The sequence below is a fragment of the Sorghum bicolor genome, chromosome 3 (assembly GCF_000003195.3).
Source record: "Sorghum bicolor cultivar BTx623 chromosome 3, Sorghum_bicolor_NCBIv3, whole genome shotgun sequence".
Classification (NCBI taxonomy): domain Eukaryota; kingdom Viridiplantae; phylum Streptophyta; class Magnoliopsida; order Poales; family Poaceae; genus Sorghum; species Sorghum bicolor.
In genome coordinates, this window is record NC_012872.2 from 68,674,356 (window position 1) to 68,702,237 (window position 27,882).

Below are 27,882 nucleotides of genomic sequence, written 5' to 3' on the forward strand. Positions count from 1 at the left end.
TACAGGTAAAAGGTTCCATACCTATTTTTAGTCTTCTCCAACAACAAGATCTAAAAGACAACACTCTCTGCAAATGTGTCTCGAGGAGAGAGGATACCCAAATTTGGGTTATGCCTCTCCTGATACCCAAAATGGGTTTTCTGTATGGGTACTCTGTTGGAGGCTATAGTTATTGTGTTGGAGACCCACTTTAGATTTGGGTTCCCAAATAAGTCTCCTGTTGGAGACAACCTAAGTACTCAAACTTGTTCAGTTGTGTCATCCCGGTCCCTCAACTTGTTTTTAAGTCTCATCTGGGTCAAAACAGGAATCAACTCTATATAAAAAAATAATTCATAACTTTTTCATATAAACTCAAATAAAGATAAACTTCATAGCTAGCAACGTGATCTATAGTCTTGTAGTTGATTTTATAAAAAAATATAATAATTAGGTCCCAAAATATTTTTTGTAAGTTTATATATTTTAAAATTTAAAATTAAATTTTATGACACTAAACGACTTCAAATAAAAACTTTTTAACCATAAAGTTGTAGATCGTGTTGAGAGCTACAACTTTGATATAAAGCTTGTTTTCATTCGAGTTCATATGAAAAGTTATGAATTATTTTTTGATATAGAGGCTTTCTTTGAACGAGATGAGACTCAAAACCAAGTTTAGGGTCCGGGACGACACAAGTGAACAAATTTGAGGACCTAAATAGTGATTTCTAATTGTAGAGATCAGAATGACGCAATTTTCAGTTTAGGGACCGAGATGGCACACACGAACAAATTCGAAGACTTAAATGATCGATTTACGAGTTTAGGGACCGAGATGATACAATAGTACAAGTTTAGAGACCGATGATGGTAACATTCTATGAGAAACTTGGTAAAAAGGCCACAAAATACAAATATTTTATGATTCACTTGGGAAGAAGATACTTCACCCCTGCTACTGCTCTTGTGCTCCTGAAACAAACAACTTTTTAAGATTTTTCATCACATCGAATCTTGTGGCATATGCATAGAGTATTAAATATAGATTAAAATAAAAACTAATTACACAATTTTTCTGTAAATCGCGAGACTAATTTTTTAAGTCTAATTACTTCATAATTATATAAAGTATTACAATGTCGTTTTTCAAAAAATTTTGGAACTGTGCCTGCAAACCACGCAGCCCCAGCAGTACGGCACAAATCTAAATGAAATGGCATCGAGCAATACAACTACTAGTACTGAAATAAAAAAGTGCATCATACTCTCAGATATTCTCACAATTTTGGCATGCTCTATTTGCGACGGCTCCTTTCCCATTGGCCGAGGAGCGTGGGGGCTACTCGATTCCAACCTCAGGCCGAGTTCACACATCTTATTTCTTGAAAGAGCAACTCCAACACTTTGTCATTTTTTGTTTCCTAAACCTTGAAGTTTGACAACTCCTCAAATATTATGCCAAAGAAAAAAAAATTAATCTCCAATAGTTTGCCATAATTCACTTGGCAAAATCAAAATTGGTACAACCTCGTATTTTCTCGCGCGAACTTTCTTTTTTGCGCGTGTTCCTTCGCGTGCATACAATCTCAAGTTTTTAGAGCATCTCCAACAACTTGGTAAAATTCACTTGTCAAATCTTGAGTTATAGCAAGTTGCTAATTTGTTTAGCAAAAGAAAAAAGGATGTGTCTCCAATAAGTTGCTATTCTCACTTGGTAAAAATAGAGGATGACAGATGGGACCCGCTCACTTGGTAAAAGAATATGTGTCTCCAACAAGTTGCGCTCGGGATAGCAACTTGGGATAGCAACTTGACAAATCTCGGCAGTAGAAACCTCTGGATAGCAACTTGGGAAATTTAGCAAGTTGAGATAAGGAGTTGTTGGAGGAGGATTTTTATGCTTTTAGCAAATTGGTAGGATAGCATGTTGAAATACCAAGTTGTTGGAGATGCTCTATGAACATTTTTATCCTATATGCTATCTAAATTTATTAGCTGTCGCAACATATATTAATTTTTATATGATGATAGACGGCAAGCAAGTAGTATGAGCATTTTCCATCAGAGCAAGAGTGTCGATAAAGGCCTTGTTTAGTTCTATTTTTTTAAAAAAATAGATATTTTAGCACTTTTGTTTGTATTTGATAAATATTATTCAATTATAGAGTAACTAGGTTTAAAAGATTTATCTCGCAAATTATATATAAATTATATAATTAGTTTTTTATTTGGATCTATATTTAATACTTCCAAACATACGTTTAAAAATTCGATATGACGAAAATTAAAAAAACATATAAATTTTTTTAAAACTAAACAAGGCCCTCTACATGTCACATCACAAAGGGCATTATGGATTCGTACAGGAGGAGCAGAGCAATAGCAGTGTGGCATTAATGCACGGAGCCTACAGGGAGCAGCAGTATTCAGTACAGGCAGTCGCGTCCAGCAGAGAGAAGCCGGTGGCAAAAATCAAGGATGCGCGCGGACGAGTTGCGCGCATATTTGTGCGTGGAGAGCTGATTTTTCTTTTCGTTGGCCTCACCCTCGAATCGGAGGAGTGGGCCCACCGCTCCGCACCTGATCTGACGACGCACCCGCACCTGGCTCACCTCTCTCTCCCTCTCTCTCTCTCTCTCTCTCTCTCTCTCTCTTTTCTTATCCTGCTTCCCGTGCGGCGCTGGAGACGCTGACGCTGAGTGTGTGAGTCTGACCTCACGGCCCCACACAAACGGGGGATTAGTAGAAGCAGCTGTAGCACGTCACGGCACCGCGCTGGGTGGGTGGGGGCGCACCGCACCCCGGACCTCGCACTGTCGCACAGGGCGAGGTGAGGGAGAGAGAGGGAGGGAGGAGGGAGGGGAACTCGAGAGGTCAACGAGGGGGGGAGCAGGTAGGAAGGCTCGGGGCTCCTTCCTCCTCCTATAAACCCACCGCACCCGCCATCCAGGCTCCCATTTTCTCGCCCGGGAGCCGCAATTCCATCCTGCTGTTCGGTAAGTCCACCTCTGATTTGTTTATCTATACGACCTTCTCTGCCTGTATCCGTCACGCTGGATTGAACATGGATTCAGACTCCGGCGAGGGTAATCGGGGCTCTATGTTGGTCGCCTTGTGCTCGTCCTCCCTGTGATGATTTCTTTCCTCTACTGTTGCCTGCTTTGTCTGATCTGGGCCCTGTCTGATAAATGATAAAAATATGTCCCCCTTTTTTTCCGGTGGAATAGCATCTTGAGGTAGGCGATGATACATGAGGAATTTGAGATCTCTTGATCTGGAATCTGTGTTCTTGGTGTCGGGTTGGTATGCTTCCTTTTCGTCAAATTCATAAGAGGGGCAAAAAAAAAAGGGAAGATGTTTACTGATTTTTTTATTTGATTAGGAGATTTGGGATCTTCGATTTGATCTCGTTACGGTCTTTGACTGAACTGAACAGTTATAATCCCCTCATGATTCTTCACAATCGACCTCTGGGATGCGTGTATTGAAGTTTCATCCATCCTTCTGTATTGCTAAGGTCTGACTTTTTGGGATGTGCTACCCTTCTGGCCACAGATCTGTCGGTTTTCAGATTAGATTATCGTTGAAGATCTCGAGAAGATACCGATCAGTAAAATAGTTAGTACTATTCGGTAAAAGAAAAAATCTGAATGAAAAGGCAGGAGCCCTGCTGCTCAATTAAGACTATTCGGTAAAAAATATTATGACCCTGACATGATGTTATGATCCTGACAAGTAAGCTAGCAACTTGTTCCCGAAAAAAATTATGTACCTTCCCTATCTGTAGCATGTGAAATAAAGATGTAGGATTGTTATGCCTTTTTACAACTAGAAATAGGCACCCTCTTCTTGTTTCTTTTCTGTTTGTCTTTTGATACGAGAAAGGCCATTTGTGCAGGCGACTAGTCATAGCTTCCTTCCAACTTTGTCATGACACCTCGAATTTAACTTTCTGCCACTTATAATCTCTGAATCTCTCTGTTTCAGGGTTACATACTCGTCCAATAGAACAATTCTACATCCGATGATCGTACTTCCTGAGGTAGAAGCATACCGAAGCAAGAGTCGAGCGGTGTTGAATTGAAATGGAAGGCAGGATGACAAGTTTGGAAGCCGCCATGAAAGCTTCTTCGTCAATGGCAAGCAGCATGGCAAGGAATGCTGACCCTGACCATCAGACTCTCCGCTCCAATTCAGTGGAGCAGTTTTATTTTCCAAGACCTGGCCAATCTTTGCCAGGCATTCCTCCATTCTTTGGGCCTCCCTCCTCCAGTTTGTATCCTCCTAATGACAATGAAGCTAAATTTGGCAGCCAGTTTGAATCAAATCCTTCACAGAATACAGATTGGGACCCGCAGGCTATAGTGAGCAACCTAACCTTCCTTGAGCAGAAGATCAAACAGGTAAAAGATATTGTGCAGTCCATGAATAATCGAGAGAACCAAGTAGCTGGTGGTTCCAGTGAGCTAGCGGCAAAGCAGCAGCTCATAACCGCTGATCTCACTAGCATTATAATCCAGCTCATATCTACTGCTGGTTCCCTGCTCCCTTCAATGAAGAACCCACTTCTTAGCAGCAATCCGGCAGTCAGGCAGCTCGGCAACACTCTTGGTTCTCCTATGGGCTTTGGCATGAATGCTAATCAGCGACCAAGTGTAGACAGCAAGACTGATATTCCTGACACAGGAAAAACTTCTGATTATGATGAACTGATGAATAGCCTTAATACTGCTCAAGATGAAAGAGATGAGCTGATCAAATGCCCAAATCTCTGTGGTGGTGAAGGGTCTGAACCGACTCCGATGGAGGACCATGATGTGAAGGAGAGTGATGATGGTGGTGAGGGAGAGAATCTTCCTCCTGGTTCATATGTAGTCTTGCAATTGGAAAAGGAGGAGATTTTAGCACCACATACTCATTTCTGCTTGATCTGTGGTAAGGGTTTCAAAAGAGATGCTAACCTAAGGATGCACATGAGGGGCCATGGAGATGAGTACAAGACTCCAGCTGCTCTTGCCAAGCCCACAAAGGATTCTGGTGCAGATCATGCACCGGTTACAAGGTACTCATGCCCATTTGTGGGTTGCAAACGGAACAAAGAGCACAAGAAGTTCCAGCCTCTCAAAACAATATTGTGTGTGAAGAACCATTACAAGAGAAGCCATTGTGACAAGAGCTACACCTGCAGCCGTTGCAACACCAAGAAGTTCTCTGTCATTGCCGACTTGAAGACTCATGAGAAGCACTGTGGTCGTGATAAGTGGCTCTGTTCTTGTGGAACAACCTTCTCCAGGAAGGACAAGCTTTTTGGGCATGTTGCCCTTTTCCAAGGCCACACACCTGCGCTCCCCATGGAAGATGTGAAGGTATCAGAAGCATCAGAGCTACCTCAGGACAGTGAGCCAACGAATGAAATGGCGAGGAGCATGGTGTATAGCTTCCCCAGTAGCTCGTCTGATGGTATATCGAACCTCGACATGAAAATGGCTGATGATGTGCGTGGTTATTTCTCGCCACTGAACTTTGATCCTTGCTTTGGTGCGCTTGACGACTTCACTCGCCCTGGGTTTGACATCTCTGAGAACCCCTTCTCCTTCCTGCCTTCAGGATCTTGCAGTTATGGGCAGCAAAACGGAGATAGCTAATGGGTGCCGCCATCGATGATGACGACAATAGCACTGTCAACATTTTATGTATGTTGTTGCATGATGCTAGTTTGGTTCTACCTCTGTTCGAGAGCCATTTTAGGTTATGCCTTTTATACTTTCCTCAAGTGTACTTACATTTGTGGTCATTAATAATGATAAAGGACTTCTAGCATTTCTTAGACCCAGATAGCCCCAAGTTTCAGTATACATATGCAAGTACTGTTTATTCATTTTTGTCTGAATTGGCGCGATGCTTGTAGCGCTTACAATTTGTCATAACAAGCTGCTCAGCTATTAATCTGTGGTTCTCCAATATTGTGATGGTATAGGCGTGTAGCCACGGCCCTACATTGCTAGGTAACAGCTGCATCAGTTAACTAGCAAATGACCCTCACTTGTCAAAGAAAACGGTGCGCTAGGTTTGTGCAGAGTTTGCATCAAGCGAGTAGAGCAAACAGAAAGTGAAGCCGGCCTCTGGACACGGCTCGGGGTTGCTAATCTGGAGTACTAATTCTTTTCGCTACTGCACCTGACGATGGCGATGGATACCGAAATTTCTCTTGCCCCCTCCTCTGATTTGCACCTGACAATGGCTATGGATATCGAAAATTCTCGTGCCTCCTCCGTCTCTCTGAATACCAAGCACGGAGGAGGAGAAAATGCAAAGAAGAGATCGAAGCTTGATTTTGTGACATCCAACACCTACATACCAAAACCACGAGCATGGCCACCTACTGTCAGCACTCAGCAGGATTGCAAACTACTACTCAGGTCGGGTCACCCCCGAAGTCTCTTCACCAAAAAAAAACTAAAACTTTTTAAAATTCTCCATCACATCGAATCTTGCGGTACATGTATAAATCACTAAATATAGATGAAAATAAAAACCAATTGTACAATTTGTCTGTAAATCGCGAGACAAATTTTTTAAACCTAGTTATTTTATAATTGAATAATGTTTGTCAAATAAAAACAAAAGTACTACCATGTTAAAATCTAAAAATAAATAGATCTAGACAAGGCCTAACAACGTCAGTCCCACGGCTGTTAAGTAGGACAGCTAGCCAGCTACGACTTCCACGACCTCCGCCGCAGCAGCCGCCTCCTCGTCGGGCCCTTCCTCCTTCACACTCGCCAAAGCCGCCTCCAGTCCCAACTCCGTCTGGTGAGCAGCCGATCTCTACAATGCCGCGATCGGTTGGGTGCTTCGGTTTCTTGGCTCTGGATCAGTGAACTTAGGTCTTGTTTACTTCCAAAAAATTTTTACAAAATGAACATTATAACACTTTTGTTTATATTTAATAAATATTATATAATTATAGACTAACTAAATTTAAAAGATTCATCTCGCAAATTACAGATAAACTGTATAATTTGCTATTATTTATATATATATTTAATACTCAAGTCATTTGTCGTGCCGCAAGATTCGATGTGACGAGTAATCTAAAACTTTTTGTAAATTTTTTGGAACTAAACAAGTTTAGTTCTTTTTTTTTGCAAATAGACTGTAATTTACGAAATAATTTTTTTTAAGTCTAGTTAGTTCATGATTAAATAATATTTATTAAATAATGAAAATGCTATGGTACATCTTGCAAAAATTTTTGGAAGCAAAGAAGGCCTTACCGGGAAACTGTTGGCTTCCATGGATGCCTGCGTCCGCAGGGTGTGCGGGAGGACAAAACACGCGGCGAGGGCCAGGATGGCGGTGGTGCGGGCGGAGGCGGTGGACACGTCCATCAGCCCGAGGGTGAGCGCGCTGCGGCCGTCCAAAACCATGGCCATCACCGACCAGGCGATGGCGCTGCGGCAGGCCGGCGTGCCGGTGATCGGTCTAGCCGTGGGGGAGCCAGACTTCGACACGCCGCCCGCGATCGCGGAGGTGAGGGGTACCTGCTCTAATTTCCTACAACTTCACCTTCGGTTTTGGCTCACTGAATGCAATTGTTAAATAAAACTAAATCACATTATAGTTGAGCACTTGATTTAGATATCCAGCAAGAATGTGTCTTGTTATCAAGTTGGGATATTTCGTCCAAACATTCTCGTTGCTTACCTAGTTACCTTATCCAGGCTGGGATGAATGCAATTAGGGATGGTTATACAAGGTACACTCCTAATGCTGGGACTTTGGAGCTGAGGAAGGCTATTTGTGCTAAACTCCAGGGTGTGTGAATGTATGAATGGACGTCTGTCTTCGCAGAGTTACCGTTTGATTGAGAAAACTGAATGACTTCGTGTTTAATTATGACTGTACAGGGGAAAACGGGATATCCTACCTCCCAGATCAGGTGCTGGTAAGCAATGGAGCTAAGCAGTGCATCACACAAGCTGTGCTTGCAGTTTGCTCACCTGGTGATGAGGTGACCACTTTGTCCTGCTACACAGTAGTACATCAAACTTCTATGGGTCCATGCTGTATTAGAATCTATACATATGAGCACAAGTACCAATTTTCTCTGGGTCATTCTTTGGGAAGCTGTCGAGGATTATGTTTTTTGATCTAATTTTAGAATGACAGATGTCTAAACCGGACCTTGTTTTGGGATTTGGAGATGCAGCCTCTAGGAATTTGACTATGTGACTGTGCAAGTATGTCATTGTGGATGATTGACGATCGATATTGGGTTTTTGTTGATATGGCTATATTCTTTCTTGTACCACATTTTTTTTTGTTTCACATCACTAGAGCGATTTATGTATTAGCAGATTACCGCATTATGTAAAACAATTAATGGATGACAGATGTTGGTGGCATGTCCTCATAGATGACTATTGCCTGTAGCATTAAAGTGCTGATGTTTATCTTAACAATGTCAAGAGATCCCTTTGTTTCAGGTTTTGATTCCAGCCCCATACTGGGTCAGTTATCCTGAGATGGCTAGACTGGCTGATGCAACTCCAGTGATTCTTCCTACAAACATATCAGAGAATTTCTTGTTAAGCACAGAGTTGCTTGCCGAGAAGATCAATGAGAAATCGAGGCTCTTAATTCTATGCTCTCCATCTAATCCAACAGGATCAGTATATCCAAAGGAGCTGCTTGAAAAAATAGCTGATATAGTCAAGAAGCATCCTAGGCTTCTGGTAATTTCTCTGGTTTATTTTTTTAAATAAATAATTTCTTTGGTTTATATGTAACTCCTAATCAGCCTGTTAAATTTCACTTGATGAACATCATGAAATATCCTTTTATTTATGTTCTGCAGGTTTTATCTGATGAAATTTATGAGCATATTATTTATCAGCCTGCAAAACACACAAGCTTTGCTTCACTGCCTGGAATGTGGGAAAGAACATTAACTGTAAATGGTTTTTCTAAGGTAAATATGTTTGCTGTTTACTTTGTTACCCCTTCTCCATAAATGCGAGTGTACTTTATTAGCTTTATTTATTGCCATTATCATAAATAATTAGAATGTACCTTTTCAGAATTAGATGCCTAATTTATTCCAAAACCAAAACTTGGCCATTGGTTAATATAACTAAGTTCTGAAATATTTGATGATGGAACTTTCACAGGCTTTTGCTATGACGGGTTGGCGTCTTGGTTACCTTGCAGCCCCTAAACATTTTGTTGCAGCATGTGGAAAGATCCAAAGCCAGGTGAACAATTCATTTCCTTTGTTTCTTTATCTATTTCTGTTGTAGCATTTGATGCTCTAGCAGTCAGCTTATCTTCTGCAAATTCAGTCAACTATGTTTTTTATCGTCTCGATGCCAATGTCTCACGTGTTTTCTGCAGTTCACCTCAGGTGCCAGCAGCATATCACAGATGGCAGGGCTTGCAGCTCTGAACCTTGGCTATGCTGGTGGTGAAGCAGTATCAAATATGGTCAAAGCATTTCAGGAACGCCGTGACTATCTTGTGAAAAACTTCAAGGAACTGCCTGGTGTGAAAATATCAGAACCTCAGGTAAAAGAAGATAGTGCAATAATTGTTTTCAAACCTAGTTCTACACTCCTATAAAACGGTTAAATGATAAAGAAAATTCAAGCACTAAATTCTCAAGTTTGCAGGGTGCCTTTTATTTGTTCATTGACTTCAGCGCTTACTATGGGTCTGAAGTACAGGGGTTTGGCACTATCAAGAATTCCGAGTCCCTTTGCATCTTCCTATTAGAGAAAGCACAGGTACGAACCAGCAATTTATTTCTATGCATTCTTCTGTGAATAAGAAATAACATAAGTGCTATTTTGTGGATTGCACTTTAGGTTGCCCTTGTCCCTGGTGACGCATTTGGAGATGACAAGTGCATTCGTATCTCATATGCTGCATCCCTAACTACACTTCAAACTGCGATGGCAAAAATAAAGGAAGCTGTTGCTCTGCTCAAGCCCTGTGTTGCTGCTTAGCAAGATCACTAAATTGCATAGGAGTGACCAAGGCACCTTCAACTTCCCTTTCACATTATTTTAAGCACAATGTTTGAATTGTTTTGGCAGACTTGATCTGTTGTTTTTATATGTAATGTTCAGGATTTATCATGTGTACATGCAAATGAAAATGTTTTATTCAGAAACGGCTAGGTTGTGACCCTATGTGAATTACCTTCTGTACAAAAGAAGCTAGTAGCAGGAGCAGTAATCACTTCATTCCTGCAATGATAATCTCTTCGGTCCTGCAACGCTTCGATGGAAAAGCACAGCATGCATCAACTCTTCAATTGCTTAACCCACGGACCTTCAATTTAAGCAAATCTTCAAGTAGGAAGAGGGCCAGGAGATGGGCCATTGCATCTTCATCAAACGGTCAAAAAACCCAATAGAAAATAGTTAAATAGCCATTCCCCCTTTAATGCGGCAGGAGCATTGCCACTCATTTAGACTTTACAAGAAGCCAATACGTTGAGTAGCATGCACAACTCATATGTTGACGATTGACACCAATACATTACAAAGGATGCACCACGCAAAACCTATGAAAATTGACTGAATATATGGGAAAGCTGAAAGAGGATTTGTTCATTATCTTAAGGTATAGGAAAGTTGATATACAGTAATAGGAAAAAAATAATACACCGAAAAGTTGATATAACAGCACAACTTGACAACTATAAATCAAACCAGGTACTGATTCTTCAAGTATCAGTGCTCTTTTAATGATTTGCTTGTTGATGGAACGAGTGCTAAACTGCTGATACATTACATGGATACACAGATGTATGCTAGTAAATTCATCAAGTGATGGCTTGTCCTGCCAGATGATAGTTTCTGTCCAATCTAGACCAAACGGTGAGCACCCTACTCTAGTTTCCAAAAACAATCTCATCGAAGTTCCAGTTTCTGACGAGGTCTCTTGAAACAGCATGGCTCCGCTGAAGGCGAGGAGCACCTTCGGTGCCCTGACCAGTAGCCATTAGAGGAAAAGGGGTCACCTTTGATGTCCCAACACCATTGGCAGCTCCAGAAGGCATTACTTTCCGAGATAGGCAAGCTACTACAGCTCCACATCGGTTTTCCCCTTCTGAGCTTGAGACTGAGTAGCTTCTAAAGGAGTTTGAAGGGCTGTTCATTCCATGGCATACTAGACAAGCTAGACTCATAGTTATAGCAGAGATGAAATGGCCTGTTACTGCAAAAGGAGCAACAGAAAAAATATTTCAGTGAAGGTAACAAATTCTATCAGAGCAAGCTGTGAAACAAGTCTTTATTGATGAAGATATATTGGAGAAAACAAGTTATATGTGGTACTGGCCAAGAATGGTTGCAGACTCCATTTCAGTGGCAAACTTTGTTAATATTATATAAATGATTCTTGTAAAATCTAGCAAATAATTTCAAAGTGGCCCTCTCTTCTCAAGACTGGTGTCAACAAAGTTTATTTTGCCCTTGAGGGCATATGCCCTTAAGGGCAAAAAAACCGCGTTAATTGACTTATTGAGAGTCTTTATAACCACTTTGGCATCCTTAGTAGCCTGTTTGTCAGCTCATCCCCACACTAATTGACTAAAAGTTCATTCTTTCACATAGCTCTTCCTTTTGGCTGAAGCTTAGCACTGGAATGTGGGGATGAGCTGAGAAACAGGCTACTAATTAAGGGCCTGTTTGGCAGGGCTCCTTGAGAGGGGCTCCTCGAGAGGAGTCAGAGCCATTTTGGAGAAGCCATAATTTGTGGCTTCACCAAAACGGCTCTGGCTCCTCTGCTTTTACTTAAAAACGGCTTCTCTAGAAAAACCTTTGGCAAGCCCTGCCAAACAGACCCTAAAAGGAGCAGAGCAACTTTTGTTCAAAAAAAATGAGGAACTTCAAAGACTTCCTTCAACTAGAATGTTGCTTAAATAAGCAAATGAAACATATGACCTTTTTTTAAAGGACGGCAAGAGTTTGGCCACAATTTTTATTAGACGATAGAAGAAAGAGAGATTGCAAAATGTATGATTATTATCCAGCACAGGAGCCAGATCGCATTAGCTCACCGCTCTGAGTGTCAATCCATGACAATTAATCAAGTTTTCTTCTGGTCATGGAACCTGCAAATGGGTGTGGATGAGTGGTAGGAGACACTACGGACCTGTTTGGTACAGCTCACAATAACTTCATGAGCTGTTGTGAGCTGTTTTTTTTGCCAAACACTTATTTCCAAAACAGCTTCATGGGTGAAGCTATTTTTCTCCTCCTCTCACAAAGACATAAGTTGGATGAAGCTGGAAAAAAGTAGCTTATTGTTGCTTCTCCCTCATTCTCTCTCTCAACTATGCATGAAGTAGTTGGTGAAGCTATTTGCCAAACACTTTCTCCAAAACAGCTCAGCTTCATCTAGAAAGTCACTCATGAAGCTATTTTCTAAAAAAACAGCTTTACTAGTGAAGTTCTGTGCCAAACAAGACCTACTTTGTGCACATCCAGAAACTAACCCCAGCACCAAAATACGATATATAGTCAACAACCGTGGACAAATGGATAACAGAAATCGTCATATATTGAAATTAAGATCTCCAAATTGAATACGAGAATCAATAAAGATGTAGCAATCCATTCGCGATGGGACAATGATCGTATAAAAGGTGCCATGATAACCCAAGAAAATAAACTGCATCCGCACCTTAACCAGGTGCCTGAAGGCCAATTGAGTCGGATTAAGGTCGATCTTGTGCACTGAATGAGGAAAAAACATGGATATCTGATTGAATTAGCATAAAACGCTGCAGACCACACGAAACCACCTAACTAGAACCCGGGTTTGACTGAGAACAACGCAACTCCTATAGCAACCAAATCCATCCAAGCAAGCAAGGATCGCTTAGCATCAAAACAAGGAATCAGTCCTCACCAGAACGGATCTCCACCACACGCTGGATAGAGAGAAGAGCGGCGGCGGGCGGAGGGACCGGCGGCGATTCGTTGAGGCTTCAGAGGAGAGGGGAACTTCGGCAACTACTCCTATATAATGCAGCCATGCTGCGGGAGGTCCAAAACCGACATCCAAGAAAAAGAAAAATAGAGGTAGGTCTCCACAAAAATGGATAAACTCTGTTCCAGTCTCTACAAACTCTGTAAAATGGAGACTCTCTTTTCAAGTTTTTTTTAGATAACGAGAGTCGTTTTCTTTTAAATACACTAGTAGTTTAACCTTCTGCGAACATGTTTTTTTTTTCTTGCCGTGTAATACACGTCTAGGGGAAAATATATTGAAAAATATGAACACTAAAAAATGTATTTCAACTGCTCGATTTTTTTTTATAGTTGACATGTGCATCATGTATTTTAAAATGTAAGATGACACAAAAAATTGAGACGTAAAATAATTTATTAAAAAAATGCATACGAAAATGATAAATTTCATACGTATAAGCACTACACGAGATTTTTCTTAAAAAGAAACATCTAGTGCACTTGCATATGAAATGATTAATTTTCGTAGGAATTTTTCAAAGACAAATTTACATCTTAAGTCTTGTGACAAAGGATACATTTAGAATTCCGATGAACTCAGTTTTAAGGTTTTCATGATAGAAATAACTTTTGAATTTGTTTTAATACTTTCGCCTAGAATATGGTCTGATCTCATCACCTATTTTCTCCCTAAATATCTTTAACATGGCAAGAAAATATAATGCATGTGCAAGGCCTATTGCTTCCTCTTTTAGTACATTTCACACAGTTGGAGTGTCTTGTCTATGTACAATTTGCTTGAGCTTATCTATTAAATTTACTAACTATTCAGCAATGTTTTTCTCTCACAATAAATCAACGAACAATACTGACCATAGCATCTAGAGTAAAAACCATACTCTCTGTATCGGATTTAGAAGTCGTTTTGGATAATGTTTGGGTTAAACATTGGAAATATAAATTATAAATAACTTTTAAATTGTTTAGTTTGTAGATGTGAAAATTGTATGAATAGATTTGTCTTAAGGAATACTTTTATAGAAATATACCTATATTATTTTTTAAATATTTTTATAAAAATAAGAATCAAAATTATATTTTAAAGACCGTGTTGTTTTGTCAAACGACTTTTAAATACGATATGAAGAGAGTACTCTAGGAACGGACATGCCTTGGCCACTTGGCCCTCTTGGGCACCTTGTGTTGCCGGTCCCTGTCAGACACTGCATCGGACAACATTCAGATACAGGAAGATGTTGATCTTTCGAAGGGAAAAAAAAGGACGATGCTTCTGAATACCAGCTTGTAATGACGAGATTTTATTTATTTCCAGGGTGTATCTTTTTTAAGCCCTTCCTAGATCAACGACTTTTCCATTATCGTGTTAAGATATTTTGCATGCTTATGTTTTTATGGCATCTTCAACCATTATCCAAGCCTTATGGGCCAGCTAAGGTCTTCGTGTCCAAACCTATCTCTTACTCGTCTCATATGATGGATGCATGATAAATATTAGTGGCATGTTTGCTTCAAGGATTATTTTTTTTGTTGTGTAACTATTAGTACGGATTGGAATATTTCTAAGTCAATGGTATAGGCTTCATAGTTTTGTGACTAAATAAACATGTCTGATGTCTCCGTATGAGGTGAGCTGGTTTTTCCTGTACCGTCACCATCTCGCGCCTCTTTAGAACATGCAGATATCAGATCCCCATTACGTGAGCCAGTAACAACCAAAAGATTACATATTTATCATGCTTCATGCCATACGGACATTCTACACATTAACTATATTTTTAATAGATAATTTCTTCAAAATAAATTTCCATTCAATTTTTTGTCTTCTCTTTTTTATTATTATTAATTTTCTTATATAAAAAGTCATTTATTACTAAAAACAAGAAAATAAAATAAAACGAACACGAGGCAAGGCGGTACAAACCAGAGCCCCGCGTGACTCTACTGAGCGGGCCACTGGAAACAAAGGGGGTGTTTGTGAGGGTGGCTCGGCTGTGGTCTGCACTCCCAGGCTGCAAGTGCGCGTGTTTGCGCACTTGGCCCAGCGTGCAGCCTCCCAGCCAAAACAACCCTCTCAGCCTAGCTCTAGAGATATGCTGCCATGCTGGGGATGAACGTTGTTTTGGAGCCAGGCTCCTCGCGGCGCGCAGGGGGGCAAGTGAGGAGCGAGATAGTTATATTTGGTGCTTTGGTCCGGCTCTAACATGATTTACAAATATAATCTTCTCTAAACCAGACCGTTTATATGCTAGAAAACAAACATAAACTATTACAACACTCAAAGCTGGTCTGACGTGGCCTAGGTCTAGGCCTAAGCTAACCACGGCCACCGTCACAAACACCTCTAATGCAGCCCATCCCGCACCGCGATGCCAGAGACGAGCATGGCGCGGAGCCAGAGCAGGAGGGCCGACGTTATTATTTAGCACCACCTCGGAAAAGCGCATCAACTCAAACACCCGCTTATAAGCGTGAGTGTTCATATTTAATAAAATTGGAACATTATAAAAAACATTAGCATACTTTTTTTCTCAAGAAAAATAACACACAAATACTCTATATTTTTTAGATTTTTGCGGTTTTATCTCTGCTTTCCTACATATAGAGTTTTCCTCGTGTTCTAATCTTTGGCTTTGTTAGCTTCCAAACTTTTGTTCACGATTAACTTTTTAGAGGATGAGAGATTGCGCTCTCGTCTCTGCCTGCCTACATATAGAGTTTTCCTCAAGTTAGCTTCCAAGGTTTTGTTCACGATTAACTACTTGGAGGATGGGAGAATAAAATTTTTATTGAGTACAGCTTGAACGCACTAACCCACACATTCCAAAATCACACTCACACCACAAGCACACACATATACGTGTACTCCAACTTTTAAACTCTGCTTGCTTTTTTATTTTTACAAAATCAACTGCCTTCTTACATATAGGTCCTTAGATTTTCCGCTGGTCTCTGCCTCCTTATAGATAGGTCTTCCAGCTATGTCTTACAATACATTACAATCAGGTCCTTTGGACTTGCAGAGTTTTCCTCTTGTCCTAGTCTTTGGCTTTGTTGTAGCCTTCTTGCAAATAGGTCATTCGAGCGGTTAACTTTTTAGAGGGCATGAGAATTACATTTGTACGTATACTCGAATTTTTAAACTCTGCTTACTTTTTATTTGTACAAAAACAAGTTCTAAATAAACAATGTGTTACCATGTATCATACAATTACGATTGAACATGTATAATTGTGTTTATGTTTTCCAAACATGTCAATCGCGGTTTCCTAAATGTGTTTTGACTGATTTGGTGGGCGCACGAGATGAGAGGTGGGGTTGGATTGTCATCCAGCGCGAGGGAAGGAAGGCGCAGGCTAATGGTTTTCAAAGCACGTTTCAACTATCGACAGGTGCTCGTCCGCAAATATTTGATGAAGCGCTCCATGTTTTGTATGTGTAAACAGATGTATATACTCGCTCTATTCCCAAAAGAATGTAATTTTAAAATAGTGTTATGTTCTTCTATATCAATTTTGAGCAATTATAGATAAAAAATTATAAAATATATTTTTCATATTAAATTGATTTGGAACCATAAATATGAATACTATTTATTAGAAATTTAATTTAATGTCAAGCAGTTTAACTGAGACGTAATCTACCGTATTTGATTAAACTTAAGATTTCCTGACTTCTTCGTTGGGACGCGACCACACACAGACACACACTGCAATGATTCCTCGCAACACGGGCCAATCAACCGGCCCACGGGCCACGGGCACCGAGGACAGCAAGCCGTTTCTCAGCTTCTGTGTAGCAAGCCGTGGGCCAGATTGATCCGACATTAGCGCGTTGCCCAATCTTCTTCTTCTTCTTCTTCTTCTTCTTCTTCTTCTTCTTCTTCTTCTTCTTCTTATTCTTATCCATCATCAATTTTGAGGAGAAAAAAACGTCCTGGTTGCCCAATGATCGCAGGCAAACAGGCCCTTCTGATGTCTGCATGGTCTTTTTAGCCGCATTTGACGTTCATGAAGACGTCCTTTTTTATATAGTTCCTTTATTTTCATTTCCTCCTCCTTTCTACATGCTTTAAAATTTATTTTAGTTTTTTTATTTTTCTTTCCCTCTTTGTTACCACCCGATTCAAATATCCCACGGTCATGTTCCAACTTTTTATTGTTTTTCTAGTATTTGCGATTTGCCTCATGCGTCATTATTTTTATTAGTGCAAAGCATTTCTCATCAAGGTACAATGATTTGTCATTATAATTTAGAACATTTCCTTGCTTAAAGTTGTAATGCTTAATAAAAAAATTTTGAGCTTCATATTAAGAATGATCAAGTTATAGCCTATCATGTTCCATCTTCATAAGACACAATTTCTCGTGAAATTAGAATATTTTTCCTAAATTTAGAAGTTAGAACATATCAATAAAAAAATGTCCCAATATTATGATAAGAATGTTCTAGGTTGAAAGTGTTAAACCAAAATATCATCAAATATACTCAAGTTCACTCTTGGTTTAAAAGTTTGGTAAAGAACTCAATGGCGCAATTAGAAATTAGTTTGAAATTTTGAATACTCATTAAAAACCCATGGGGTATTTTTAATTCATACTCCCCTAACCCAAAATATATGCACTTCTAGGATTCAAATTTTATCCCAAAATAAGTACACGTATAGCTATAGACAATAGCCAATTTTAGTTTCCTCTCTTCTCAAGGTGCAATTATTACATGGAGTAGGCTTGGTATATGTATGTAGTTTTACTGGTAGCATTGGTATCACTAACCAAATTTAGAAACACATTTATTTTCGGACGAAGGGGGTGTCAGAGACGACTTCCTTCTCGGCTGACTAGGTGTGTTGACCCATTGCACGCAATGCTACCGTTAATCCTCCTAAGCTATGACGTCACTTACGTAATCAAGAATCGTGTCTCCCATCAATAATACCTTCTTCAATCCAATTTATAAGACGTTTTGATTTTTCTGAATACACTGTTTTAACTATGTATATCTAGTACATAGCAAAACTATATATCTAAAAAAATTTAAAATATCTTATAATTTACAATAGAGTAGGTACATATTGAGCATGTCATGGGCCATTGTGCTTAATTTTGTTGCACACTACTCTAATTTAATGTTTTTCTCCCCTTTGTAATACACATGTATAAAACTAGTTGTAAATTACTCGTACTCTTTCAAAAAATTATGATATTTTTAGAATTATAATTACAATACTCCTTCCGTGCCATAATATTTGTCGTCGGGGAACCAGACTCAAGAATCAATGCGAGTGCCAAAAGACCTAGACACCCCTAAGCAGCAATGATTTACCTTCTGCACCTTTTGGGTAGAACGCCATTAATGTTTGTCTTTTGCCGTCAGAATCCAAGCGTGCCACACATACTATCACAACAGATTTTTTACATTAAATAAATCTCACATCCACTTTTCACGATTACACACGCAACAGTGATGAGCTAAATGCTCTGCCATCGTTGCTTCTCACGATTACACATGCAGTGCAGTACTAGTATACAGCTAAGAGTGAGGCTCAGGGAATAGGGACTTGTTTAGTTTCAAAATATTTTGCAAAATCGACACCGTAGCTCTTTCGTTTGTATTTGACAAATATTATCCAATTATGGACTAACTAGGCTAAAAAGATTCGTCTCGTCAATTTCGACCAAACTGTACAATTAGTTTTTATTTTTGTCTATATTTAATATTTTATGCATGTGTTTAAAGATTCGATGTGACGGGGAATCTGAAAAATTTTGCAAAATTTTTTGGAACTAAACAAGGCCTAGGCAACGACGATTAATTCAGGACATGTAACTGTTCTTCCAACAACAGTTAATCTGGGACAGAGGGACTAGGGCCTTGTTTAAATGTGAAAACTTTTTGAATTTCGCTAATGTAGCACTTTCGTTTGTTTGTGACAAATATTATCCAATCATAGATTAATTAAGGTTAAAAGATTCGTCTCGCGATTTACAGGCAAACTGCGTAATTAAATTTTGTTTTCGTCTATATTTAGTACTTCATGTATGTGTCGAAAGATTTGATTTGACGGGAAATCTTGAAAAACTTTTTGAATTTTGATGAAAACTAAACAAGGCCTAAGCATACGAACTCTACGACTAGTAATCAATGGTATAGTTACTTTGTTGTCTTGTCGAGCATAAAAATCAACCCATGTCATGTCGCCGACTCACCGTGCAACTTGATTATTATTACTTTTGCCGCTCTTGTTAGATTACACAGAGCAGCAAGTGTACGTGCTGGAGCTGCTACGCATTATACTACACGCCTGCGCGATTTTTTACATCACTGGTCGCGCTCAGTACAAAGCCACAAGATTTCTTCAGCGTAGCGACAGGTTACGCGTGCGGATCGCCCAACTGGATTTCACCAAAAAAAAAAAAGGAAATGACGCAGTGTTGCTTGCTGCGTGAAGGAGGACGAGGAGCAGCAGCCCGTTCCATGTGTACATCTGTCATCGGGGGCAGCAGGTGGGCAGCTACTACACGTAAGCGGCGAACGTGTCCGAGGTGGCGTGCCCAGAGGACGCCCATTCCGTTCGCGGCAGGTGAGGCGCGGGCCGACCACGCGGGCCGCCGCCGCCGCGCGCGTGTGGGCGTGCGCCGCGGCGCGGCCGGCACGCGCATGGGATCTGCTGCGCATACCAGAGTTCGCCGGACCTTCCATCCTTGGGCTAACCCTATGGTGCCGTCAAGTTCGCTAATAGCTATATGGTGAACACTCCAGTGCTGCCTACCCGATCGTGAAAGCCCATACAAATACTACTTGTAGTAGTGTCCTTATACGAGTTCAAATGTCCAAGGATTTCCTTCCATCGACACGTCAGACTACTGGGACCCGAGGCCTGAACTTACATCCCTTTCAGAATCAGCAGTCCTATACCCAAGGAGCCCACAAATCGTTGACACCGATGGTTCACAAGAAATCCAGGAACATACCGGGTGCGCCCGCGCGATTCCGCCAGCCGCAACCGGCCAAGCGGGCTCGCAACAAACCCCAGGTCAGGTGGATCGCCTCTCGCTCTACGCCTGTCCCCCTTCCTAGAATATCTCAGACGGCAAAAGAACATTTCTTCAAGTAGTTTAATCCTAAAAGAACAGTTGGTTGGCGTGTGAGCCTCCGACTCTGCACATGGATCGTAGGCTGGGCCGCACCCATCGAGCTACTGTGTTGTGCTGTCTGTTGCGGCGGCAATTCGTCATCCGCTTCGTCGTGCTCCGGTGCATGAACGCAATGCCACCAGCCGCCAGCGCGTCACTCATGGTAGTAACCGGTAAGCAGCCATCCGAAGCTGTCGAGAGTATACTTAAGACTAGAGTGGTAATGATCTCAAAGAAATAATGAGTCGTAGCCTATAGTGGTAAATCATGAGGGAGAGCGTTGTTCGCTAATTTATGACAAGAGAAAAACACTAAACTCAAACGAACAGATTACAAGTTGCCAGTAAACAAAAGAAGCAAATGAAAGTTTAGGGTGGTAATAATCTCAAAGAAAATAATGAGTCATAGACCATAGTGGTACGCAAGTTGCTAGTAAAAAAAAAAAAGAAGCAAATGAAATGGGTGTCGTGTCGTGTACCCCGTTGTCCGAAAGTCGTCTGGCACCATGCGAGCCGGTCTGATCCTCTTCCCCAGCGGCACCAGTATATGGTGATGTGATCGCCGCGGCCTGTCGCCTCGTTCTACTCCAGTACACCACACCGTACACGCAGCTGCGGCGTACCGGGGCAGCACGGCAATGGACGCCAACACCCTTCTCCTGCCCTGCTCCGACGGCGCCGTCGCCGGCGCGGTGGACTTCCGCGGGCGGCCCGCGTCCCGGTCCGGCACCGGCCGATGGTCCGCCGCGATGTTCGTCCTCGGTACGGCCTCTGCACTCCTCGCTGGGCACGCACACTGATGCGGCGGCCGGCCAGGATTGACTAACCGAGAGAGCTGGGTTGGATCGGTGCAGGGGTGGAGATAGCGGAGAGGTTCGCGTACCACGGGGTGTCGGCGAACCTGATCAGCTACCTGACGGGGCCGCTGGGGGAGTCGACCGCGGGCGCGGCGGCCGCGATCAACGCGTGGAGCGGGGTGGCGACCATGCTGCCCTTGCTCATGGCGTGCGTGGCCGACGCCTGGCTCGGGCGCTACCGCACCATCGTCCTCGCCTCCCTCCTCTTCGTCGTGGTCAGCTCCTCTTTCTCTGGCTCTCTGCACTCCCGCCGTTTCTCTCCTTTGCCGCGGATGGCCGGATCGTAGCCTTTTGATGTCACCCATTTGGGCGAGAACGCGCGCACTTTCGCATAAAAAGTGCGTCCACCTCGGCTGGGCTCGTGGATTCCGTGCGTCCACGTCGCGAGCTGTGATCGCCTGACCCATTTCGCTTCACCGCAGAGCATGGGCATGCTGACCGTCTCGGCGCTCCCGGCGTTCCACCACGACGGCTGCAGCAGCTACGCCTCCAGCTCGCTGGCCTGCTCCCCGTCCCCCGCGCAAGTGGGCGTCTTCTACGTCTCGCTGTACCTGGTGGCGCTCGCCGAGGCCGGGCACAAGCCCTGCGCGCAGGCGTTCGGCGCGGACCAGTTCGACCAGAACGACCCCAAGGAGTCCGTGTCCAGGAGCTCCTTCTTCAACTGGTGGTACTTCGGCATGTGCTCCGGCACCGCCGTCACGACCATGGTGTCCAGCTACATCCAGGACAACGTCGGCTGGGGCCTCGGCTTCGGCATCCCCTGCCTCGTCATGGTCTTCGCGCTCCTCATGTTCCTGCTCGGCACCAGGAATTACCGCTACTACACGTCCACCGAATCGAGCCCCTTTGCTCGCCTCGCCCGAGCTTTCATCGCGCTCATCAAAGGCTCCAAATCGAGCCAATCTGACGGGTAATTCCCTACCTGTCGTTGTCGATGTTTGGTTCTCGAGGTCGACGGACACTAGTGAGTTAACGAAAGTTGTTTTGATCATCTTGGCAGCACTCTCGCGAGCGACGACGACGCCGGGCACCGGGAAGAAGTGAAAGGCGTGCTGCGCCTGTTCCCCATCTGGGCGACGTGCATCATCTACGCCGTGATCTTCTCGCAGTCGTCCACGTTCTTCACGAAGCAGGCCGCGACGCTGGACCGCCGGATCGGTCCGACGCTGCGTGTGCCGCCGGCGGCGCTGCAGACGTTCATCAGCGTGACCATCATGGTCTTCATCCCGGTCTACGACCGCGCGTTCGTGCCCCTGGCGCGGCGGCTCACGCGCCTGTCGTCGGGCATCACCATGCTGCAGCGGATCGGCACGGGGCTCGTCCTGGCCCTGGTCGCCATGGTCGTGGCGGCGCTGGTGGAGATGCGGCGGCTCGGCGTGGCGAGGGACGCCGGGCTCGTGGACCAGCCCAAGGCGGCGCTGCCGATGAGCCTGTGGTGGATGGTGCCGCAGTACGTGCTGTTCGGGCTCTCGGACGTGTTCGCCATGATCGGCCTGCAGGAGTTCTTCTACGACCAGGTCCCCGACGCGCTGCGCAGCCTCGGGCTGGCACTCTTCCTCAGCATCTTCGGCGTGGGCCACTTGTTCAGCAGCTTCATCATCTCCGCCATCGACGGAGCCACCAAGAAGAGCGGGGCGAGCTGGTTCTCCAACAACCTCAACCGCGCGCACCTCGACTACTTCTACTGGCTGCTCGCCGGCCTCTGCGCCGTGGAGTTGGCCGCGTTCGTCATCGTCTCGCGCGTTTACGTGTATAAGAAGAGGGTGTCTCACGACAATAATGATGCTGTCATGTAGATCAGTAGACGTACTCTATGCTTAGTGCTTACGGTGCTGCGAATGGTGATACCTGATATATATGATTGAGGTAATGAGGTGTAAACGTTCGGTACGCTAAACCTTGGTATGATACTATACTTGCACAGTACTAATAAATAGTGTCGGTAGCACCCGTAATAGCGTCTGCTATAGTGGTAGCGGTCCTCTATGCTCTATTGCGCTACCACTACAAAAGATACAAAACTTAGCGGACGCTATAGCACCTAGAATTCGCTATTGTTGTTCTGTTTTTTTTTTAAGGTCAACGGGGGGAATTGCTCCCCACCTGATTTTTATTTCTTATCTTGCTCCCCACCTGAATTCGCTATTATTGTCGTTTGGCCGCTATTAACTCTGTGCATGGTTCAAGGGATGTTGTAGATGATTCCAACGGGTAAAAAATATTAAGATGATGATTTGGACCATCATAAAAAAGGATGGGATGATTAGTGCTACCAATTTCAATTGATATGATAATTTAGGGCTTATTTCGCATAGCTCACACTTTTTTTTGTTGCCAAATACTCATTTTCAAAATAGCTTTATAGGTGAAATTATTTTTCTTCTTCTCTCACAAAGACATGAGTTGGATGAAGCTGAAAAAGTAGTTTACTCTAGCGCTCTCTCTCATTTCTTTCTTTCATCTATGTATAAAATTATTGGTGAAGCTATTTTGCCAAACAACTTTTTCAAAACAGCTAAGCTTTACTTAGAAAGTTGTTCACGAAGCTTTTTTTTTAAAAAAAACAACTTTACTAGTGAAGCTGAGCTGTGCCAAACAGAATCTTAATGATAATTTATATCCACATGTCTTCTTCATACCTTATTCATTTATACTTCTAATTCATTTAATTTATATCTCTTTTTATAGTGGCAGAGTGAGTATTTTTAGATATGGTGGTTAATTTAAAGTATATTTCACAATGAGACTAGATAATTTGTATATAAAATTAGGGGTTATTTTATATATTCTTTTATAATGATAGAGGTGAATATTTTTTTATAAAGTAGAACAGATCACGTGACTTATGAACTATGGTGATTAGAGTATATCAAAATAAAAAATAAATATTTTTGGTTGTTGCGAGATTTTGTGGATTTATATTTTTCGTTAGCATATTTGGGAAGAATTAGCTTGAAATTTTCTTTATGACATCTGATTAGCAATAGTAAGATAAACTTAAAAGGACAGGCACCCACAACTAGGAATGAGACCATGGTTGAGCTGAGATTAAGAGCCCATCTACCCTAATATGCATCAATGATATTATTGGGCTTTGGCCCAACTGTTCGGTTAACTAGACCTGAAAGTTACTAATCTGTTTCATCTAAGATTTTGTTTTTGATGTCGTCAGATTCACCTCAATTTACATGTGTTAGGTAGATTAAGGTGAAATTTACTTCAATTTTCACCCCTATCCACCCCAGCAAGGCCTTAAATGCTAAAAGCGTCTCTGGTGGTCTTTCTTAAACCAACTCTTTAAACTCTTATTTGGGAAATTATTTTAACGAGAATCACACTCTATATCTCTCGATCTTTAATAAACTCTCTCTATATCTTGTTTGACACTTTGGAAAGCTAGCTTCATTTTCTATCTTTTGGAGTAGAGAATAGATATTTAGAGAGATAGTTGGACAAGCTATTGGGATTTTTTTTACCAAAATCTATATTCGATATAAGAGACTTTTAGAGCTACTCTTATGAATATACTGTTGTCTTGCAGCTATTGCAGATTTGTCCTTTTGTCTTGCCATGATGTGACTACGAAAGACAGTTGACGACATGTTAGGACTTGGGAGATAGCCAGATAGGCATTATGCAAAGGATATAGGAACCTCTTTTGCTTTAGAATATCTGTGTTCTTTATGGGACTTTTACTCTAGTATGGCGATGAAGCCTAGAGCCGTATCCCGTAGGGCTGTTAGGATGGCACTTCAGTATGGTCTAGCTATAGATGCAAGTGATATCGGTCGGCTTATGTTGATCTAGCCTGTTGAATACTTGAAAAATACTGATGAGTTTTTAAGGGAGCTAGATTCTTCACTCCACGTTCTGGCAACTAGCATCCAGTATTCGTACAGGTTCACTAACCTTTATGTTAAAAAAAAAGAGAGGAAGGCTAACCTTTCGGTGAGTTGCCGTGGAGAAATTGAAGTTGAGAAAGAAATAGTTGGTGTTTGCTAAAATTGCATTGGTGTAGCACAGGTCTGTGCATTTTCACTCTTGTGGACATCATGACAAAAGCTTATCGGTAACACCTTAACAGGATGGTCTGTGAAACGTTCATACCGATGCGTGCCGAAGCATAACATTTCCAGCACGGTCGGTTTCGTGCACTGCTCGGCAACACCTGCCATCCGTTGCTTTTTCTAAACAAGGCCTTAGAGTTCCCAAATTTTTTTAAAATTCTCCGTCACATCGAATCTTGCGCCACATAAATGAAGCATTAAATATAGATAAAAACAAAAACTAATTACGCAGTTTATCTGTAAATCGCGAGACGAATCTTTTGATCCTAGTTAGTCTATGATTGGATAATATTTGCCACAAACAAACGAAAGTGCTACAGTAGCGAAATCCAAAATTTTTCTCAAACTAAACGAGGCCTAAAAAAAAAAAGCTCCGAAGCAACCCGTTTGGCAAATCAAGGCAACTCCATAAAGATGCGTGTGGCGTATCCAAAATAAATGCTAGGAAGATCACGGCCAACGATCCGTGATCGGACGGCCTCGCTCCAGCGGTCACACCGAAACGCTCGGGACCCGTGCCTCCTCATGCTCGCCCGCCCGGACACGCGTGCCGCTCGCACGCGCGGCGCCGTGGGCTCCCCCGCGCGCATGGTGCCTGCGGGGGCGCACGAGCGTGCTGCGTGCCTGCGGATGCCGCATGCGGTCTGCGCGGCAGCGTTTACGTGACAGTTTGACACGCACAGGCGTTTAAGAGGGGAGGAGATTACGGAAAGCAAAGCGCAGCCTCGATCGATCTCTGGCTGTCGACTCTGCAGGCGTCGCGCCTACCTATAAAGCCCTAACCTGCGACGACTTCACCATGTGTCATCGGAGCGAGCTCCTCTCCCTCGTGCTGTACCAACCAGCCATGGTCGACACCGTCGCCGGCGCCACCGACTACCGCGGCCAGCCGGCCTCTCGTGCCGCCACCGGCGGCTGGAAACCGTCGGTTTTCGTCATGGGTACGTTCCCATCTCCAGATCTCCTTCGTCTTGCTACGGCTGTGCGTGACAGCTGACATCGCGCATACATGATACATCGACATGACTACGACAATCATTTTTTTCCCCCATCTTGCTTTCATGCAGCGATGGAGATCGCGGAGCGGTTCGCGTACAAGGGCGTGGCCGCGAACCTGATCACGTACCTGACGGGGCCACTGGGGCAGCCGATGGCGCGCGCCGCCGCGTCCATCGACGCGTGGAAGGGCGTCTCCCAGATGCTGCCGCTGCCGCTCGCGTGCGTCGCCGACGCCTGGCTCGGCCGGTACCGGGCCATCGTCCTCGCCTCCCTCATCTTCGTCGTGGTCAGTCCCCTGTCCCCCGCACGTCTCCGGCCGCTCGCTCTCGTAGCCCAGTCTTGTTCTTCAACCGCGCTGCCCTGTTTCCGCTGCAGAGCATGGGCTCCCTGTCGCTGTCGGCGGCGTTGCCGGCCTTGCGCGGCGGCCACGTGGCCATCTTCTACGTGGCGCTGTACCTGGTGGCTCTCGGCGAGGGCGCGCACAAGCCGTGCGCGCAGGCGTTCGCGGCGGACCAGTACGACGAGAAGGACCCCAAGGAGAGCGTGGCGCGGAGCTCGTTCTTCAACTGGTGGTACTTCGGCATGTGCGCCGGCACCGCTGTCACCACCATGGTCTCCAGTTACGTGCAGGACAACGTCGGCTGGGGCCTCGGCTTCGGCATCCCCTGCATCGTCATCGTCGCCTCGCTCGCCCTGTTCTTGCTCGGGACCAGGTCGTACCGGTTCTACACCACCACGGAGGCCAGCCCCTTCTCTCGCGTCGGGAACGCGTTGCTGGCGTTGATCCACAGCTGGGCGCCCAAGCATCGCACCAGGTATATCTCCACTGCTCCGATTGAATCTTTGCTGCTGTGCGTCATGTGCGACATGACATGACGGTCCGTGCATTGCTGCAAGCAGAAAATTAGGCGATGGCGACGAGGACAACGCCGTCGCCGTCGAGGAAGTGAAGAGCGTGCTCCGCCTGCTGCCCATATGGGCGTCGTGCATAATCTACGCGATCATCTTCTCCCAGACGTCGACGTTCTTCACGAAGCAGGCCGCGACGCTGGACCGCCGGATCGGCGCGAGGTTCAAGGTGCCGCCGGCGGCGCTGCAGACGTTCATCAGCGTGAGCATCGTCGTCTTCATCCCTGTGTACGACAGGCTCTTCGTGCCCCTGGCGCGACGCTACACGGGAAGGCCGACGGGGATCACCATGCTGCAGAGGGTCGGCGCCGGCCTGGCGCTCTCCCTCGTCGCCGTGGCCCTGTCCGCGCTCGTCGAGATGAAACGACTCCGTGTCGCGACGGAAGCCGGCCTGGTGAACACCCCGAAGGCGCAGCTCCCTATGACGCTCTGGTGGATGGTCCCGCAGTACATCCTCATCGGCGTCGCCGACGTGTTCGCCATGATCGGGCTGCAGGAGTTCTTCTACGACCAGGTCCCCGACGCGGTGCGGAGCCTTGGGCTGGCCCTGTTCCTGAGCATCTTCGGGGTCGGCCACCTCCTCAGCAGCTTGCTCATCTCCGTCATTGACAAGACGACAGCGAGGAGCGGGACGAGCTGGTTCTCTAACAACCTCAACCGCGCCCACCTCGACTACTTTTACTGGCTGCTCACTGGCCTCTGCGCCGTGGAGCTCGTCGCCTTTGTGCTCTTCTCTCGAGTGTATGCTTACAAGAGAAAGAGTGGCAATGATGGTGGCAGTGGTGATCTCGTGTGATACATATGCAGTTTGAGCCGTACTGATCACTTTGAGGGGTGCCTGTAGCTGTAGTTGTTTGTAGAGAGCCAGCCCTCTACGGAGTACGGAGTTGCTACGGGATTCTGGTGTTAACACACTACTTTTCCCCTTA

At 44.0% G+C, this 27,882-nt stretch overlaps 3 protein-coding genes and 1 long non-coding RNA gene across 7 annotated transcripts; 3 read left to right on the top strand and 1 right to left on the bottom strand.

The window, feature by feature from the left end:
* On the top strand, positions 2,690–5,815 carry LOC110433576 (zinc finger protein STOP1 homolog). Of its 4 annotated transcripts, none has more exons than XM_021455986.1 (4): positions 2,755–2,978; positions 3,210–3,285; positions 3,365–3,499; positions 3,970–5,815. In XM_021455986.1, exon 4 carries the CDS (start codon positions 4,068–4,070, stop codon positions 5,625–5,627), a length of 1,560 nt encoding a protein of 519 aa, XP_021311661.1. In that variant the 5' UTR covers positions 2,755–2,978; positions 3,210–3,285; positions 3,365–3,499; positions 3,970–4,067; the 3' UTR covers positions 5,628–5,815. The 4 variants fall into 4 exon arrangements, with proteins under 4 accessions (XP_021311660.1, XP_021311661.1, XP_021311663.1 ...); XM_021455988.1 differs by having other exon boundaries at positions 3,368–3,499; XM_021455987.1 differs by having other exon boundaries at positions 3,210–3,281.
* LOC8062394 (bifunctional aspartate aminotransferase and glutamate/aspartate-prephenate aminotransferase) lies at positions 7,268–10,184 on the top strand. Its single transcript, XM_002456664.2, has 9 exons — positions 7,268–7,515; positions 7,707–7,800; positions 7,893–7,996; positions 8,472–8,720; positions 8,843–8,956; positions 9,156–9,239; positions 9,379–9,549; positions 9,654–9,767; positions 9,849–10,184. Exons 1-9 carry the CDS (start codon positions 7,279–7,281, stop codon positions 9,987–9,989), a joined length of 1,308 nt encoding a protein of 435 aa, XP_002456709.2. The 5' UTR covers positions 7,268–7,278; the 3' UTR covers positions 9,990–10,184.
* LOC110433275 lies at positions 10,573–13,155 on the bottom strand. Its single transcript, XR_002450655.1, has 2 exons — positions 12,907–13,155; positions 10,573–11,208 (listed from the first exon to the last, which is right to left on the bottom strand). It is a non-coding gene; the product is annotated as an uncharacterized LOC110433275 (long non-coding RNA).
* On the top strand, positions 20,387–27,882 carry LOC8062396. Its single transcript, XM_002456666.2, has 9 exons — positions 20,387–20,883; positions 20,976–21,193; positions 21,401–21,888; positions 21,979–22,770; positions 24,680–24,756; positions 25,738–25,986; positions 26,113–26,330; positions 26,420–26,859; positions 26,945–27,882. The coding sequence occupies exons 1-9, from the start codon at positions 20,760–20,762 to the stop codon at positions 27,747–27,749; spliced, it is 3,411 nt and encodes a 1,136-aa protein (XP_002456711.2). The 5' UTR covers positions 20,387–20,759; the 3' UTR covers positions 27,750–27,882.